Source organism: Pelophylax lessonae (assembly GCF_965119305.1).
Source record: "Pelophylax lessonae genome assembly, chromosome: 11".
Classification (NCBI taxonomy): Eukaryota; Metazoa; Chordata; class Amphibia; order Anura; family Ranidae; genus Pelophylax; species Pelophylax lessonae.
Window position 1 is genome coordinate 183744300 of NC_138778.1, and position 16932 is coordinate 183761231.

The 16932-nt window shown below is 44.1% G+C and overlaps 1 protein-coding gene across 1 annotated transcript in view; it reads right to left on the reverse strand.

Annotated features, from left to right (window-relative positions):
• Positions 1-16932, reverse strand: part of NSF (N-ethylmaleimide sensitive factor, vesicle fusing ATPase) — a 166997-nt gene that overhangs the window by 78898 nt on the left and 71167 nt on the right. Inside the window, exon 4 of the mRNA XM_082271580.1 lies at positions 9969-10008. Within this exon, the coding sequence (XP_082127706.1) occupies positions 9969-10008 (40 nt within the window). The remainder of the gene's footprint in view (positions 1-9968; positions 10009-16932) is intronic.

Consider the following 16932-nt stretch of genomic DNA (forward strand, 5'->3'; position numbering starts at 1 on the left):
ACATTTACACCACCAAAAGTGAAACACTTTACAGGATGCAATTTTACTTCAATACATTTTAAAATGGGGCTGGAAAAAAACACTAGTAGCCAGGTGGCCGCTGAACCTAAAAGGTTTCTTGGCACCCTAAAAATTCCTATTATTTCCTGGATCAGTCACACTGATTCTTCCTATTCTTAAAGGGTAACTCCATTCTCGTGGGGAAAAAAAATAGAAATTAAAAGAAACCAATACAGCGTATACAATTGCGATACAAATCATATTGTAATTAAATGTTAAGAAAAACTACCTTTCCTTTTCAAACTGCAGCAGCTGTAATTTTCTGAAAATGCAATGCAATATGGCTACCTGGAGCTGTAGTGTACACAGAATGTATACTGACCACACCCCAGAAACATCAATTCCTGCTTGTGCGATTGGCTCACTGATTTTCCCTGAAGTCTGCACTAAGATACAAGTCAGATTTCTGGCATCCCCTGCAACAAAAGTGTAATTTTTGGTGGGATACTCCCAATAGGAACATGTTTAAAGGGATGCAGGCCCAGCAGCTTTTCTCATTAGAGCTCTGCAGCTGCCACAGCTGAATGATAGTTATGAAACCACACCCATTAGACCCACTCAGCACAGGCACAGAGGCACAGAGGAAGAAAGCGTGATTTCATTAGAATAACAAAAAAAAAAGGAATCTGCAACAAAGGCTGATAAAATCCTTATAATGTACATAGACCACCCAGAGAAATAGTTGTGGTAGGCTGGATGTTGGAGTGCTGCTGGGGAACAGTGCCACATCCCAAAATACATTTACTTGAAAGACAGCATGGGGGCCCCCATTTGGATTTTTTAGGCACGGTACCAACCAGTTGTGGTAAAGTAGTTAAGTAATAGCAGTATAAAAGCAATACATTTTATTAGAAAATAAGTATAGACAATACATAATTTTGTTTATACTTATTTTCTAATAAAATGTATTGATTTTATACTGCGAGTGCGATTACTTACCTACTTTACCACAACTGGTTGGTACCATGCCTAAAAATACCTAAGCTTTCTTTCTTGGAGATCATCCAGAGGGGAATGTTTTTTTTCTCAACAAAAGTGGAGTTACACTTTAAATAGGGAATACAGCCTCATAGTGTATACAAGACTGACTATATAAAACATCCTCCTACTTTTGCCTTAGACTAAACTATTAAATATGTCAAAAAGTCGAGAGATGCCTTAAAAATGAATGGTTTACAAGAAAAACCTGGATAGACTTGAAGGAATTAGGTTGACCACAAACATAATTCCCACATTACAGAGGAAGTAAAGCTTCCTCTGTAACTTGTACCTATAGGTAAGGCTATGTAAGGTAAGGCTTAACTATAGGTACGTATAGAACGTGCACCATTTAGGAGGTACTTACTTTGCATGCAGCCAGTGACATCACTGGCGCATGCGCGCTGAAGGAACAGCCGCCCGTGCCGTTCCTTCAGAGCCCCGTGCCGTGAATAGCGGCTCCCATGCGCAGGAGTGACATCATCCCGGCTCCGGCCAATCAGATAGCCGGAGGCCACGAAACCAAAAGTAAGATGGGTTAACATGTCAGTTGTGTAAGTGTTGTGCGGGCGGCACTGCAGGGGCTTCATTTTAAGGTGCAGTGCACATACTAGTTCATTATGCCTTTGCCTTTCAGATCTTTTTTTAAATTATTTATTGGGAGGTTTACAACCTCTAAGCATTTCATTTCCTTTATCATTTTGGCCTGGACTACGGCCTGCAATACATTTCTCTAATGAATTTGCTCCTTGCTGTTGGCGCTGAACCAAAATCGGAATACACTGACTGTATGCTCCGCTTTTGAAATAAATGAAAGACCAAATGACAAAAATGTAAGTTTACAGCCTTCTTGATATCAAGTATCCCTTTTCTCTTGATAATGTATAGTCACGACAGTATACTTATAAATAGAATTTCAGCAAACTTCCGCTCAAATTGGTGATCCGAGTCCAAGTAGGAGCAGGTACCTGTCAAAACTAGGTACTCACTCCCCGAAAAAAGAAATCCAAAATATATTAGAAGATTTGTGAATAAAAGGAAAAACAGACCTTCCCTTTTTAGGTGGAGTTCCACTCTTTAAACTGAACTTTTGCGTAGGAAAAAACAAACCCCTTTGGGTGATCTATGTACATTGCAAAGATTTTAAACTTTGTTGCAGATTCCTACTTATTCTGAAGAAAAAGCTGTTTTTTCCATTATGTCCTTTGGATGGTGATTCTAAATGGGAGTGACTGTGAAATTGTATTCTGCTGGTACACTTTGTGTTCTGATAAGAAAAGTTGCAGTGTATGTCATGTACCTGGGTGTCCTTGAACTGGAAGGTTCCTTGTTTCATAGCTTGCAGCCTTACCTGTTGTGCCACAGAGAAGCTCTGGAGTTTTGGCAGTGATTTTTCCAGCCTGATGCTTGCCTTGGACTCACTAGCCCCACCTGCTGTCAGCTGCGAACAATGTACAATTTAACCAGCTGTGAACAATGTACAATTTAACCAGCCTTTAAATAGCAGCACTTCCTGTTACTGAGTGCCCGTTTGCTTTGGAATATCTTCCTGGGTGTGCTGCTTGCTCTTTGATAGACTTTCGTGTATGAACTTTTGCCTGTATTCGTGACCCCTCTGCAGCCTGCCGAATCTGTACTTCACCGCCAGCTTGTGTATGACTTCTGCCTGCCTGACCATTCTTTGGATGTCGTTTGGATACCGCTTTGCCCAATCTGTTGCTGGCCTGATCTCTCTGACTTTGTTTTCGCCTGAATCATCAGCACTCAAGCTCCACTTTGGACTTTACCTTACAGGTACCTAACAGTCTACATCCCTTTAGAGTGATGAACTCTTAGGGGGTATCTAACTATATGACATTTTTGTTGCAGAGGATGCTTAAAACCTGACTTGTATCTTAGCACAGAGTTCTTCACCCAAGCAGGAAATGACATTTCTGGGAGCATTCTGTACACCAACTGTGTACAGGGTGCCTCCAGGTAGCTATATTGCATTTTATAGAAAATTACATTGCTTACGTCTTAAAAGAAAATGTAATTTTATTCATATTAAAATACAATATGGCCTGTGTACCAATTGTATGCGCTTGCTATATATTTATACACAGCTTAAAAATTAAAGGAACACTTTTTAACCACTTAAGCCCCCGAAGATTTTACCCCCTTCCTGACCAGGGGGTATTTTGCGATTCGGCACTGCGTGACTTTAACGGACAATTGCGCGGTCGTGCGACGCTGTACCTAAACGAATTTGACGTCCTTTTTTTCCCACAAACAGAGCTTTCTTTTGGTGGTATTTGATGACCTGTGCGATTTTTGATCATGCGCTATAAACAAAAAAGGAGCGTCAATTTTGCAAAAATAGCAATATTTTTCACATTTTTTTTTTATATGAAATTCCCCCCAAAAAAACTGTAAAAATCAAAATTTTAACATTTTCAGCCAATTTGTTTTATGCTACCTATGTTTGGTTAAAAAAAAAAAAAAAAAAAAAAAAAAAAATCGCAAAAAGCGTATTTTGATTGGTTTGCACAAAAGTTATTGCGTTTACTAACAAAGGGAAAGATTTTTGTCTTTTTTTTTCTTTTTAATGCGTAATGGCGGCGATCTGCGATTTTTTTTTGCGGTACTGCGACATTGCGGCAGACAGATCGGACCCTTGACTGATATTTTTGACACTTTTGGGGTTACCAGTGACATTACTGCAGTAATCAGTGCTATACATATGCACTGTTACTGCAAAATGACACTGGTAGTGAAGGGGTTAACTTTATTTGAGAGGGAGGGGCTGTGTGTGTCCCTAGGGGCGTGATTCTAACTGTGATTGGCTGTGGGTTGAGCTGTAGAAACAGTGATCAACGGTCCTACATAGTAGAACCGTGTGATCACAGTTTCTACACAGGGGAGAATGACAGGCGGCTTGTTTACACTAACCGCCTGACTTTCTCCCTCTGAGGCGGCGATCGCACGGTGACCGGCGGACATGGGGTCCCTGACCACGTGGGGGCGGGAGCGCGCCTCCGGCGGCGCGCGCGCTTGCTCCCTAGACCCTCACAGGCTAGCGACGTAGATCTACATCACTTTGCCTGTGAGGGGCTGACTGCCGACGTAAATCGTTGTTAGGCAGTCGGCAAGTGGTTAATCAGAGTATAGCATCAAGCCAATTAAACTCCTGGGATATTGATCTGGTCAGTTAAGTAGCAGAGGGGGTTGTTGATTAGTTTCAGCTGCTTTTGTGTTAATCAGATTAACAGGTGCACTAGATGGGCAACAATGAGATGGCCTTCAAAATATAAAATGGTTTACAGGCAGAGATGTATAGTAACGAAGTAGAACTACTTAAGTACTGTACTTAAGTACCGAAATGCGGTATCTGTACTTTCCTAGAGTAGAATTTTTTTTCTCCTACTTCTACTTTTACTTCACTATATTTTTTCGATGATTTCAATACTTCTACTCAAGTATTTTTTTTTTGTGCTGCATAGTTACTCGTTACTTTTAAAAAAAATTACCACTGCCAGAACAGTAGATGGCAGGTTGCATAAAGCTCAAAAAAATGTGTATAATGTCATTTGTAAATCAGCGCATACGAAAATAAAGGCTGTGTATAATAAAAGCTGCTATACCAAATCTTTCCAATAAAAAGAAAATATGAAACAAACAAATAAATGGTGCTACAGCGCTTAAAGTGCATCAAGAAACTACTAACAAACACAGGTTAATCATTTGAATAAATCATTTGAAATAATAAAAAACAATATGATGTTCAAACTTTTGACTTCTTTCTTTAATAACTACATAACACAGTACTTGTACTTCTACTTTCAGTACTTGAGTAGAATTTTTTTTTCAAAACTACTGGTACTTTTTACTTTTAGTACTTAAGTAGCAAATTTTTTGAAAAAACTACTTGCAATACTTAAGTAAAAAAAATGTTGAATACTTTAGTACTTCTACTTAAGTAACTTTTTCTGCGAGCACTTCCACTTCTACTCAAGTCACTTTTTGATTGAGCACTTGTACTTTTACTCAAGTAGAAATTTTGAGTACTTTATACAAGTCTGTTTACAGGTGGAGGCCACTGATGTCTTTTCCCTACTAATTTTTTCTGACCATTTTTCACTAGCTTTGCATTTGGCTAGGGTAAGTGTCACTATTGGTAGCATGAGGCGATACCTGGACCCTAAAGAGGTTGCACAGGCAGTCTAACTCCTCCAGGATGGCACAGCAATACGTGCCATTGCTAGGTTTGCTGTGTCTCCCAGCACAGTCTCCTTAGCATGGAGGAGATTCAAGGAGACAGGCAGTTACTCTAGGACAGTGGTCCTCAACCCTGGCCTACAGGGCCCACTAACAGGCCAGGTTTGCAAGATAACTGAAATACATCCCAGGCGATATCATTTGCTGCTCAGTGATTGCAGTATTCTAGTCTGCATCTCCCCAAGGTAATACTTAAAATCTGGCCTGTTAGTGGGCCCTGAGGACCGGAGTTGAGGACCACTGCTCTAGGAGACCTGGACAGGGCCGTAGAAGGTCCTTCACCCATCAGCAGGACAGGTAACTGCTTCTTTGTGCAAGGAGGAACAGGATGAGCACTGCCAGAGCCTTACAAAATGACCTCTAGCAGACCACTGGTGTGAATGTGTCTGACCAAACAATCAGAAAAAGACAGACTTCATGAGGGTGGCCTGAGGGACCAACATCCTCTAGTAAGCCCTATGCTCACTGCCCCGCACCGTGGAGCTCTTTTGGCATTTGCCATTGAACACCAAAATTGTCAGGTCCACCACTAGCGCCCGGTTCTTTTCACAGATTAGAGCAGGTTCACCTTGAGCAAGTGACAGACGTGAAAGGGTATGGAGCAGCCGTGGAGAATATTATGCTGCCTGTAACATTTTTCAGTATGACCAGTTTGGCGGTGGGTCAGTGGTGGTCTGAAGAGGCATATCATTGGAGGGACGCACAGATCTCTACGGGCTAGACAATGGCACCCTGACTGCCATTAGGTATCGGGATGAAATCCTTGGACCCATTGTCAGACCCTACACTGGTGCAGTGGCTCCTGGGTTCCTTCTGGTGCACAACAATGCCCGACCTCTTGTGGCGTGAGTATGCAGCCAGTTCATGGAGGATGAAGGAAATAACAGTGAATGGTCCCCACACTCGCCTGACCTAAATTCAATAGAATACTTTGGGACATTATTTTTTCGGTCCATCCGATGCCACCAGGTTGTACCTCAGTCTGTTCAGAAGCTCAGTGATGCCCTGGTCCAGATCTGGGAGGAAATACCCCAGGACACCATCCGTCGTCTCATTAGGTGTATGCCCCAACATTTTTAGGCATGCATACAAGCACGTGGAGGACATACAAACTACTGAGTATCATTTTGAGTTACTGCAATGAAATTTCAGCAAAATGGACTAGCCTGCTGCATCATTTTTCACTTTGATATTCAAGGTGTCTGAATTCAGCCCTCTGTAGGTTGATCATTTTCATTTCCATCAAACGATGTGGCATCCTTTTGTTCCTAAACATACAATATATACCAGTCCATATCAGTATATATATATCCAGCATGATCCAGAACTCAATCCAATGGATAACCTTTGGGATGTGGTAGAACGGGAAATTTGCATCATGGATGTGCATCTGACAAATCTGCAGCAACTGCGTGATGCCATGTCAATATGGACCAAAATCTTTGAGGAAGGTTTCCAACACCTTGTTGAGTCTATGCTAGGAAGAAATAAGGCAGTTGTGAAGGCAAAAGGGGGTCCAAACCGGTACTAGCAATACCTAATAAAGTGGCCAGTGAAGATGGATGGGTGGGTGGATGGATGGACAGTATCTCACAAAAGTGAGCACACCCCTCACATTTGTGTAAATATTTTTTTATATATAACACTGAAGTAATGACACTTTGCTACAATGTAAAGTAGTGAGTGTACAGCTTGTATAACAGTGTAAATTTGCTGTCCCCTCAAAATAACTCAACACACAGCCAATAATGTCTACGCTGGCAACAAAAGTGACTAGAACCCCAAGTAAAAATGTCCTTATTGGGCCCAAAGTGTCAATATTTTGTGTGGCTACCATTCTTTTCCAGAACTGCCTTAACCCTCTTGGGCATGGAGTTCATCAGAGCTTCACAGGTTGCCACTGGAGTCCTCTTCCACGCTTCCATGATGACCTCACGGAGTTGGTGAATGTTAGAGACCTTACACTCCTCCACGTTCCATTTGAGGATGCCCCACAGATGCACAATAGGGTCTGGAGACATGCTTGGCCAGTCCATCACCTTTACCCTTAGTTTCTATAGCAAGGCAGTGGTCGTCTTGGAGGTGTTTTAGGGTCGTTATGTTGCAATACTGCCCAGTGGCCCAGTCTCCCAAGGAGGGGGATTATGCTCTGCTTCAGTATGCCACAGTACATGCTGGCATTCATGGTTCCCTCAATGAACTGTAGCTCCCCACTCATGCAGCCCCATACCATAACACTCCCACCACCATGCTTGACTGTAGGCAAGAGCAAGACACACACCTGAACCAAAAAAGTTTTATCTTGGTCCCATCAGACCACAGGACATGGTTCCAGTAATCCATGTCCTTAGTCTGCTTCTCTTTAGCAAACTGTTTGCGGGTTTTCTTGTGCATCATCTTAAGAAGAGGCTTCCTTCTGGGACGACAGCCATGCAGACCAATTTGATACAGTGAGCGGCGTATGGGCTGAGCACTGACAGGCTGACCCCCCACCCCTTCAACCTCTGCAGCAATGCTGGCAGCACTAATACATCTATTTCCCAAAGACAACCTCTGGATATGACGCTGAGCACGTGCACTCAACTTCTTTGGTCGCTCATGGTGAGGCCTGTTCTGAGTGGAACCGGTCCTGTTAAACCACTGTATGGTCTTGGCCACAGTGCTGCAGCTTAACTTCAGGGTCTGGGGCAATCTTCTTATAGCCTAGGCCATCTTTGTAGAGCAACAATTCTTTTTTTCAGATCCTCAGAGATTTCTTTGCCATGAGGTGCCATGTTGAACTTCCAGTGACCAGTATGAGAGAGTGAGAGCGATAACACCAAATTTAACACACCTGCTCCCCATTCAAACCTGAAAACTTGCAACACTAACGAGTCTCATGACAGAGGAGGGAAAATGGCTGATTGGGCCCAATTTGGTCATTATTACTTAGGGGTGTACTCATTTTTGTTGTCAGCAGTTTAGACATTAATGGCTGTGTGTTGAGTTCTTTTGAGGGGACAGAAAATTTACACTGTTATACAAGCTGTACACTCACTACTTTGTAGCAAAGTTTAATCTCTTCAGTGTTGTCACATGAAAAGATATTATAGTATTTTTTTTTTCAAAAATGTGAGGGGTGTTCTCACTTTTGTGAGATAGATAGGATAGATGGATAAAGATAGGATAGATAGATGGATAAAGATAGGATAGATAGATGGATAAAGATAGGATAGATAGATGGATAAAGATAGGATAGATAGATAGATAGATAGATAGATAGATAGATAGATAGATAGATAGATAGATAGATAGATAGATAGATAGATAGATAGATAGATAGATAGATAGATAGATAGATAGATGGATGGATAAAGATAGGATAGATAGATAGATAGATGGATAAAGATAGGATAGATAGATAGATAGATGGATAAAGATAGGATAGATAGATAGATAGATAGATAGATAGATAGATAGATAGATGGATAAAGATAGGATAGATAGATAGATGGATAAAGATAGGATAGATAGATAGATAGATAGATAGATAGATAGATAGATAGATAGATACCCACATTTTTTTTTTTTTTTTTTGCAAAACTGGGGTTTTCTTTTAAGTGGTTCTTGAATCTCCTACATACTACTCCCAGCAAAGCTCCATGCTGCACAATACCCTGAAGGAAGCAACTTCTTTGGTTCATAAACAAATCACAAATGTTCCCCTACCTCTTGCTAACAGGCTAATAAAATATCAACGTTCAGCCAGGGGAACAGGGGCACCACAGAGGAGTTATATATAGCACACACAGAGGCATTCTTAATTCTCCCGTGCCTTAATTATTCAGGCATGGCCTTCTGGTTCTGACAGGCAAAGAGCAGAATAAATGTGGGGAGAGCAGGGGACAACCAATTAATTTGCATCTTTTTGCGGAACAATAAATCGGTAAGTGAATATGACCTAAATGCTCTATACACAAATAAAGATCCTATATACAGTGCCTTGAAAAAGTATTCACACCCCTTGAAATGTTCCATGTTTCAACCAAAAACGTAAACGTATTTTATTGGGATTTTATTGTTATAGACAAAGTTGGCACATAATTGTAAAGGGGAAGGAAAATGATGAACGGTTTTCAAATTTTTTTACAAATAAATATCGGAATAGTGTGGCATGCATTTGTATTCAGCCCCCGAGTCAATATTTTATAGAATCACCTTTGCAGCTGCAAGTCATTTTGGGGATGTCTCTACCAGCTAGAGCGACATTTTCGCCCATTCTTCTCTGCAAAATAGCTCAAGCTCTGTCATATTGGATGGAGAGCGTTTGAACAGCAATTGTCAAGTCTTGTCACAGATTCTCAATTGGATTTAGTTATGGACTTCTAACGCATGTTCATGTGTTAGAATGGCCCAGTCAAAGTCCAAACATCAATTTAACAAAAGAGAAAATCTTAACAAGAGAAAAACTTAAGAGAAAATGCCTCCTCCACCTAGGAGATTTCCCCCACATTCTGTCCAGGTAATGGAAGTCATAGAACAGAACAGAAGTAAGAATGAATTCACATGGAGGCAGAGTATTTGAAGTCCCTGTTCAACAACATCTGCCTTCATTGTGTGTGGGTATCAGGTATTTATAAACCACTATATTTATATTACTCAAAGAGAAAATAAAATATTAATAATGATCTTACCTTCTACATCCTGACCAATGGAGAGCCCGGCCCATTTTCTCTAAAATAAAAAAAGGTCAAATTTAGTTTAAAAGGGTAACTGCACTTTCGTGGGGGGGGGGGGAAACATTATAGCGTATACAATTGCGACACAAATCATATTGTGATTGAATATTAAAAATGACCTTTCCTTTTCAATCTGCAGCTGTTGTAATTTTCTGAAAATGCAATGTAATATGGCCACCTGGAGTTGTTCTGTACATAGAATGTGTACAGGACACCCCCCAAAAACATTTCCTGCTTGTGGTATTGGCTCACCAGTTTTGGTGAGATTCTCCCAATAGGAACACGTCTAAAGGGATGTAGGCCCAGCAGCTTTCCTCATTAGAGCCCTGCAGCTGCCACAGCTGATAGATAATTATGAAACCACTCCCATTAGACCCACTCAGCACAGAGGCACAGAGAAAAAGAACAATGATTTTTTCAGAATAACAAAAGTTTGTTAAAATCCCTGCAATGTACAGAGATCACCCAGAGGGGAATGTTTTTTTTCCTCAACAAAATTGGAGTTACGCTTTAAGTACTTCATCCAAACTGGGGAGTACAATAATAAATGTTTTGAAAGACAGGCACCCAGAAAAAGATGCAGGTGCTGGTGAGGGACCATTGGATAGGCAAGTATTCACCCTTTCGCTCCACTTTAAAGAACAGTCATATACAGTATATTTCTTGTGCCGTGTCCTCCTTTTTCAACAGAATGCATATAAAAGTTTTTAAAACCATGTACGGAATAAGGCCCCATTTCACACGGGCGGTCCGATCCGCCTGTCAGTTTTCAGGCGGAGCTGATCGGCTCCCTGCATCCCTATGGGGCAGCGGGTGTCAGCGGAGACATCTCCGCTGACACCCGCTGCTAACCGATCCTGTCCGTGAAATCGAAACGTATGGAAACCCTATTTTTCATCCGTCTGGAAGATCGGATGAGGGTGGACAGGCGGGTCCCAACAGAGGACAGTGGGGATCTGACAGCCCCGTCTCTGCACACAGAGCGGAGACGGAGCTGTCATCTGCCTGCTCAGCGGGGATCAGCGGATCGATCCCCCGCTGAGCAGTACGGACTCCGTTGGGCGGTGCGCCCGTGTGAAAGGAGCCCAAAAAGAAGAAGAATCCAGGTTTACAAACCATTTAGGGAAACCTGGGTTAAGGAAAATATGCACAGGCTGCCATCACAGACCATGGCTTCAGAAAATACTGGCTGTCATTCTGATCCTCTGGGTTCAGTTCTTTAAATCATTAACGTAGAACAAGTATCTAAAAGAGGAATTCTGACTTTGCTTACCGTATATGCATTTCGAGTCAGTGACTTGATATGCACTGTAGTGATTGGAGCAACACGACTGCCAGGCAACAAGCATTTTCAAACAGTCCGCAATGGCAGCTCCCACATTTCGCTCTTGACAGGGACTTGATAAACACACCGCATTGTCCAGCTGAATTGGGAGTGCATGACCTTACATTTAGGGTTGTGCCGATACTAAGCATTTGCACGAGTATCGGTACTCATGCAAATGCACCAATGCCTGAAACTGATACTTTCAGGCTCGGTTCTTTCAGCTGAAATTATTGGTCGTTAAGGAGCAGGGCCGCCAAGTCCTTAAAAACTGATGACTCATGCATCTGTTTGTGGGGTTTCCCTGTTGACAGCTGAAGTGTTGCCCGGCAATTTGAGCTGTCAAAAAAAAAAAAAAATAAAATAAGCACTTGGGCAATGTTTATCAACAACATTGCTCAGCTGCTTAAACACTAAGGCTCCGTTCACATCTTGGCATTGCTATTACAGGCGTTTTTTGTGCAGGCGTTTTTAGATTGACTAGAGACCAACGAAAAACGCCTGTAATCTGCCCAAAAAGAAGCTCAAGTACTTTGAGCGTTGGGCATTTTGCTCACAGTGTCAAAACGCTCTGATGTGAACAGGGGCCATTGAAATGAATAGGGTTGGTCTTGTTGGGCGTTTTGAGAGCTGATCCTAGAGCAGAAAAACGCCCCCAAAACGCCTACATGTGAACGTAGCCTAAAGATAAAAAGAAACATTGTTTCTTTTTGTGTCCTTCGGTTTCCATATCTACAGATCAAAGGGATGCCATCAGCGGGTGAAGTTAGTTTAGAGCAACCTGTCAAGTTTTTTTATTTTTTTTATTAAAATGTTCTTCTGTTTAACACCTTATTAACCCCTAACTACCTACTTATTCTCCTCCTTTTGCTTATTATTTTCCTGCTTATTTATTTTTTGTTCACTTCTATTTTATAAACTAATAATTAAAAAATGTTTTTTGTTCGCCTTGTTGGTTAATATTTTTACACCTTTAACATATATTTACACGTTTTACATTGAAAAAAAGCACAAAAATGTAAAAAGAAAACTGGGATTTTTGATTACCGTAAAATCATTTTCTCTGACGTTCATTGACGGACATAGCTCCATATCTTCTTCTAGGGCAGTCCCAGGGGGTATACTTCCCAGTTCCTGCTATAGGACTTCAGTTTGTAACAAGCATGGTCTAAAGAATACATAACCCAACTCAAATGAGGGGTGGGTGCTGTGTCCGTCAATAAACATCAGAGAAAGGAGTTTACGGTAAGACAAAAATCCAGTTTTCACTTTCTTTCATTGACGGACACAGCTCCATATCTTTTGACCCTTGGGATGTCCCAAACCAGTGTCAACATGAAGGGTGGGAAAACACAGCAGTGGATAAAATTCCCAAAAGAGGCTAAACATAGCCAACCAGGTAAACTAGGAGCTCAACCAGGAAAAAAAAAAAAAAAATACACGCTCAAGAGGCAGGAGCCTCAGCAACCGCAGCCTGCCAAACCTTGCAGCCAAAAGCAGCATCCGCGAGTACATCCACCTTGTAAAACTGTGTGAATGTGTGCACAGACGACCAGGTGACCGCCTTGCAAACATGGACCACTGAGGCTTGATGACTGAAGGCCCAGGAGGCCCTAAGCGCCCTCGTACAATGCGCCATAAACAGGGAAAAGAGGAACAGGACCTTTGATGGAAATGGCCTGCCCCTTACGAGGCCCATCTGTAAGGGCAAACAAGGAATCCCATTTCCGAATCGACTCAGTCGCCGCCAAGTACACCGTGATTGCCCGAACCACATTCAGGGACTGTAAGGCACTCACTCCAAGATGCTTAAGTTTGGGACACAAGGAAGGCAACACAATGTCTTTATTTAAATGGAAACCAGAGACAACCTTAAGAAGGAACGACGGGGCAGGGACGTAGCACCACTTTGTCCCTGTGAACCACCAGGTAAGGTGACCGACAGGACAACGCAACCAACTCGGGCACCCTGCGTGCAGAAGTAATAGCCACCAAAAAGGCCACCTTCTGTGACAAAGTAAGCAGAGGAAGGAAGTTCACTAATATTTTCAAGAGGCGTTTTTGAAGAATGGACAGTACCAAATTGAGGTCCCACAGAGGCACCAGGGCGCTTACCGGAGGAGCCAGGTGGCGTACCCCCTACACGAAAGTGAGAACCAAAGAAGTTGAAAGAAGTGTGGCCAACGGGCGTTGGAAGAAGATTGCCAAAGCAGAAATCTGGCCCTTGATGGTGCCCAGGGCGAAAAGCTGATCTATATCTCTTTGTAGAAACTCCAACAGACGAGGCCCTGAAAAGAAACGGGGGAACCCCCCCCCCACCCCCCGGGACTCACACTAAGTAATGTACGCCCTCCAAACAATGGTGTAGGAATTACCGGATCCAACAACCCTATGTCCTCAGTACCTGGCTTTCAATAGCCAGGCCGTTAAAGCCAGCGACTGTAAAGCAGAATGGAAGATCGGTCCTTGAGACAAAGGATCTTCTCTGAGAGGGAGTCTCCAAGGGGCATTGGCTACCAGTCTTACCAGGCCTGTGTACCAAGACCAGCAAAGCCAGTCCGGGGCCAATAGAATGACTGGAATCCCTTCTGCCTCGACTCTGCGCAGAAGTCTCAGCAGAAGTTATAATGGAGGAAAGGCATTCATTAGACGATACCAACCCCAAGGTTCGACCAGAGCGTCTGAGGCATCGGCCAGATGATCCCGGGACCTTGCCACAAACCTTCGAACCCTCCTGGTTGAGACAAGAGGCTAACAGGTCACCATCGGGAGTCCCCCACCAGAGACACAGTGAAACACCTCCGGGTGAAGAGACTATTCACCTGGATACCAGCACCTGCCGACTGAGGTAATCAGCCTGCAAATTTGCCACCCCTGGAATGTGAACAGCAGAGAGGGCCGGAAAAAAGCATTCTGTCCACCTTAGAGTACTTGCCACTTCACTGGCTGCCAGGGCAATTTTGGTGCCCTTTTGGTGATTGACATATGCCACAGCCGTGGCTGTGAATCCTTACCGGTGCCCCCGCAGACAAACTGTCCACAGGAACAGGCAAAGCCTGATCGCCCAAATCTCCAGGACATTGATTGGCAGACTAGACTGCTTCCGAGTCCAAGCCCCTTGAGCCAGATCTGTGCCCAAGACACCTTCCCACCCAGACAGGCTGGCATCCGTGGTAACCACCATCCAGAAATGGGGAAGAAAGGATTTTCCCTGTCGAAGCACCAGGGAGCGGAGCCACCATATCAAGGACCCCCTTGTACCCCAGCTCAACAGGATCAGATTGTCCAGGGACTGTAGATTTTTGTCCTATTTGGCAAGAAACTCCTTTTGAAGATGTCTGGTATGGAACTCAGCAAACAGAACCGCCTCAAAAGGTGGAGACCATCAAGCCCAGCACCTGCATGCAAGTCCTGAGAGATGACCGACGAAGCCGAATGGCATGCTGCAACTTCAGTAGTTTCGCCTCCGCAAGAAGCACCCTGCCAGAGGCTGAATCCAAAGTCAGGCCCAGGTAGTCCAGGTTGTTAGAGTCAGAGCCGATTTCTGAAAATTCAGTTTCCAGCCAAACTCTTGCAGTTCTCATAGTGATGTCCAGATTGTCTTAAGACAGAAAGAGACTCTGCTCGTCCAGGTACCTAAGTACCGCGATCCCCCCCCCCCCTCCCTGAGCAAGGCTAACACCAGGGCCAACACTTTTGTGAACACCCGAGGAGCTGAAGCGAGACCAAAGGGTAACGCCACAAATTGATAATGCTCCTCTCCTACGGCAAAGCGAAGAAAATGCTGGTGCCCGACATATATTGGGATATGAAGGTAAGCGTCCTCAATATCGATAGAGGCCAGAAAATCCCTTTGATAAAGGGGTGCCAACATCGTGCGAATGGACTCCATCTGAAATTTCTGAACACGTACAAAGCGATTCAGGGCCTTGAGGTCCAAGATTGGACGGACCTTGCCTTCTTTCCTGGGAACAGTAAACAGATTTGAATAAAATCCCTGAAAACGTTCCAACTCTGGAACCGGTACAATTACTCCATGTGATAGCAGATTCTTCACCGCCCGTAAAGGCCCTGCAGCCGATCCAGGGACAGGCGCAAGTTGGAAGGGAAGAACTTTGCCAGAGGTAAGGACTGAAACTCGATCTTGTAACGTACCGAATCAACTCGTGGATCCATTTGCCTTGAATTAAAGAGATCCACGGGTCTAGAAAGAAGCGAAGACGTCCCCCCACCCCAGATACGGGTGAGGGAGCCCCTTCAGGCAGAGGAGGGCTTGTCTGTGGGACCAGTAGAACCTGCTTTTGACTTACCAGCCCAGGGCCTCTTGGAACCTCCCGCAAACTTACGGGTGGATTTTTGTCCCTTGCCCTGCGAGCCCACGGGACGTAAAGGCCGTTTGTGAGTCGAGAAGAAAAGACCACGTTTTCGACGAGGCTCTTTGCTCTTAGCAACCTGTGGAAGCAGAGTATAATACCTCCGGTAGGACCTTTAATGATCTCTTCCATAGAGGCTCCGAACAGGCTGTTTCCTACATAAGGGAGGTCAACACATTTTTGGAAGCCTGGTCCAGCATTTCAGCCAAACCATGCGGCGAAAGATCACAGCTGTCACAGACACTCTGCAGGCTAAAAGGGGCTGCATCCAGAGAGGCATCACAGATCTACTGTAACCCCTGTATCAATCGATCGGCCCGCTTCGCCAGCTCAGGAGGATGTTGACCCCCTTTCAAATCCTGACGCAGAAGCTTTGCCCATTTTGTGGGGGTCTGGTAGACCAAGGTGAACCTGCCACGATGTAAAAGTTATCGGACCAGAGCCTCAGCTCTCTTGTCCACAGGGTCTTTAAAAGACAGGGAATCCACCGGAAGAAGCGTGGCTTTATTCAATCTGGAAACCTAAGAAATCAACCACCGGTTGAACTGTCAGTTTGTTAAAAAGTGGCTCTTCAAAAGGATGCCTTCTAGCAACGCTTGGGTATCCCAACCAAGCGTTTTTAGGGATCCCCACTGACTTGCAACAATCTCGTCCAAATAGGCAGGAAAGGGGAACACCGTAGTCACCTTGGATGGTCTGCGGGTACCAAATTGCACTGACGCCGCCGGCGCAGCATTAGCGGTGTCCTTCCATTTTAAAATTTCCCGCACTGATACAATCAGTGCCTCCACAAGTGCCTTTTCATGTGTGGCTGCAGTGGAAGAGGATTCATCCTCACTGTCAGAGCACTCAAGGTGTGTGGACGCAGACCCGGTGGGATAACTCGCCTCTGCAGCGGCCAAATCCAATCTGAGGAGGCAGAGGATGCAGATAAAGACGGGGGGGGGGGGGCCACTTCGTGCCAGGCCGCTTTGGAAGAGCCATATTAACTTTGGACGCTAGTGACTGCAGGACCGCCACCAGGGTAGACAAAGACCCAGAGGGTCCCGCAGCTTTCAAAGAGTGGGTCAGGTGGTGACACATGCTCCAGGGGCTCCATGGTTAACCCGGTGGCCACCCCCAATATGTGAAAAAATTGCATTAAAACCCCCCCACCGCTGCAGCGGTAGTACCATTAGTCCCAGCACACCTGCGGCGCTGCTATAGCAAAAAGAGGGAGCTA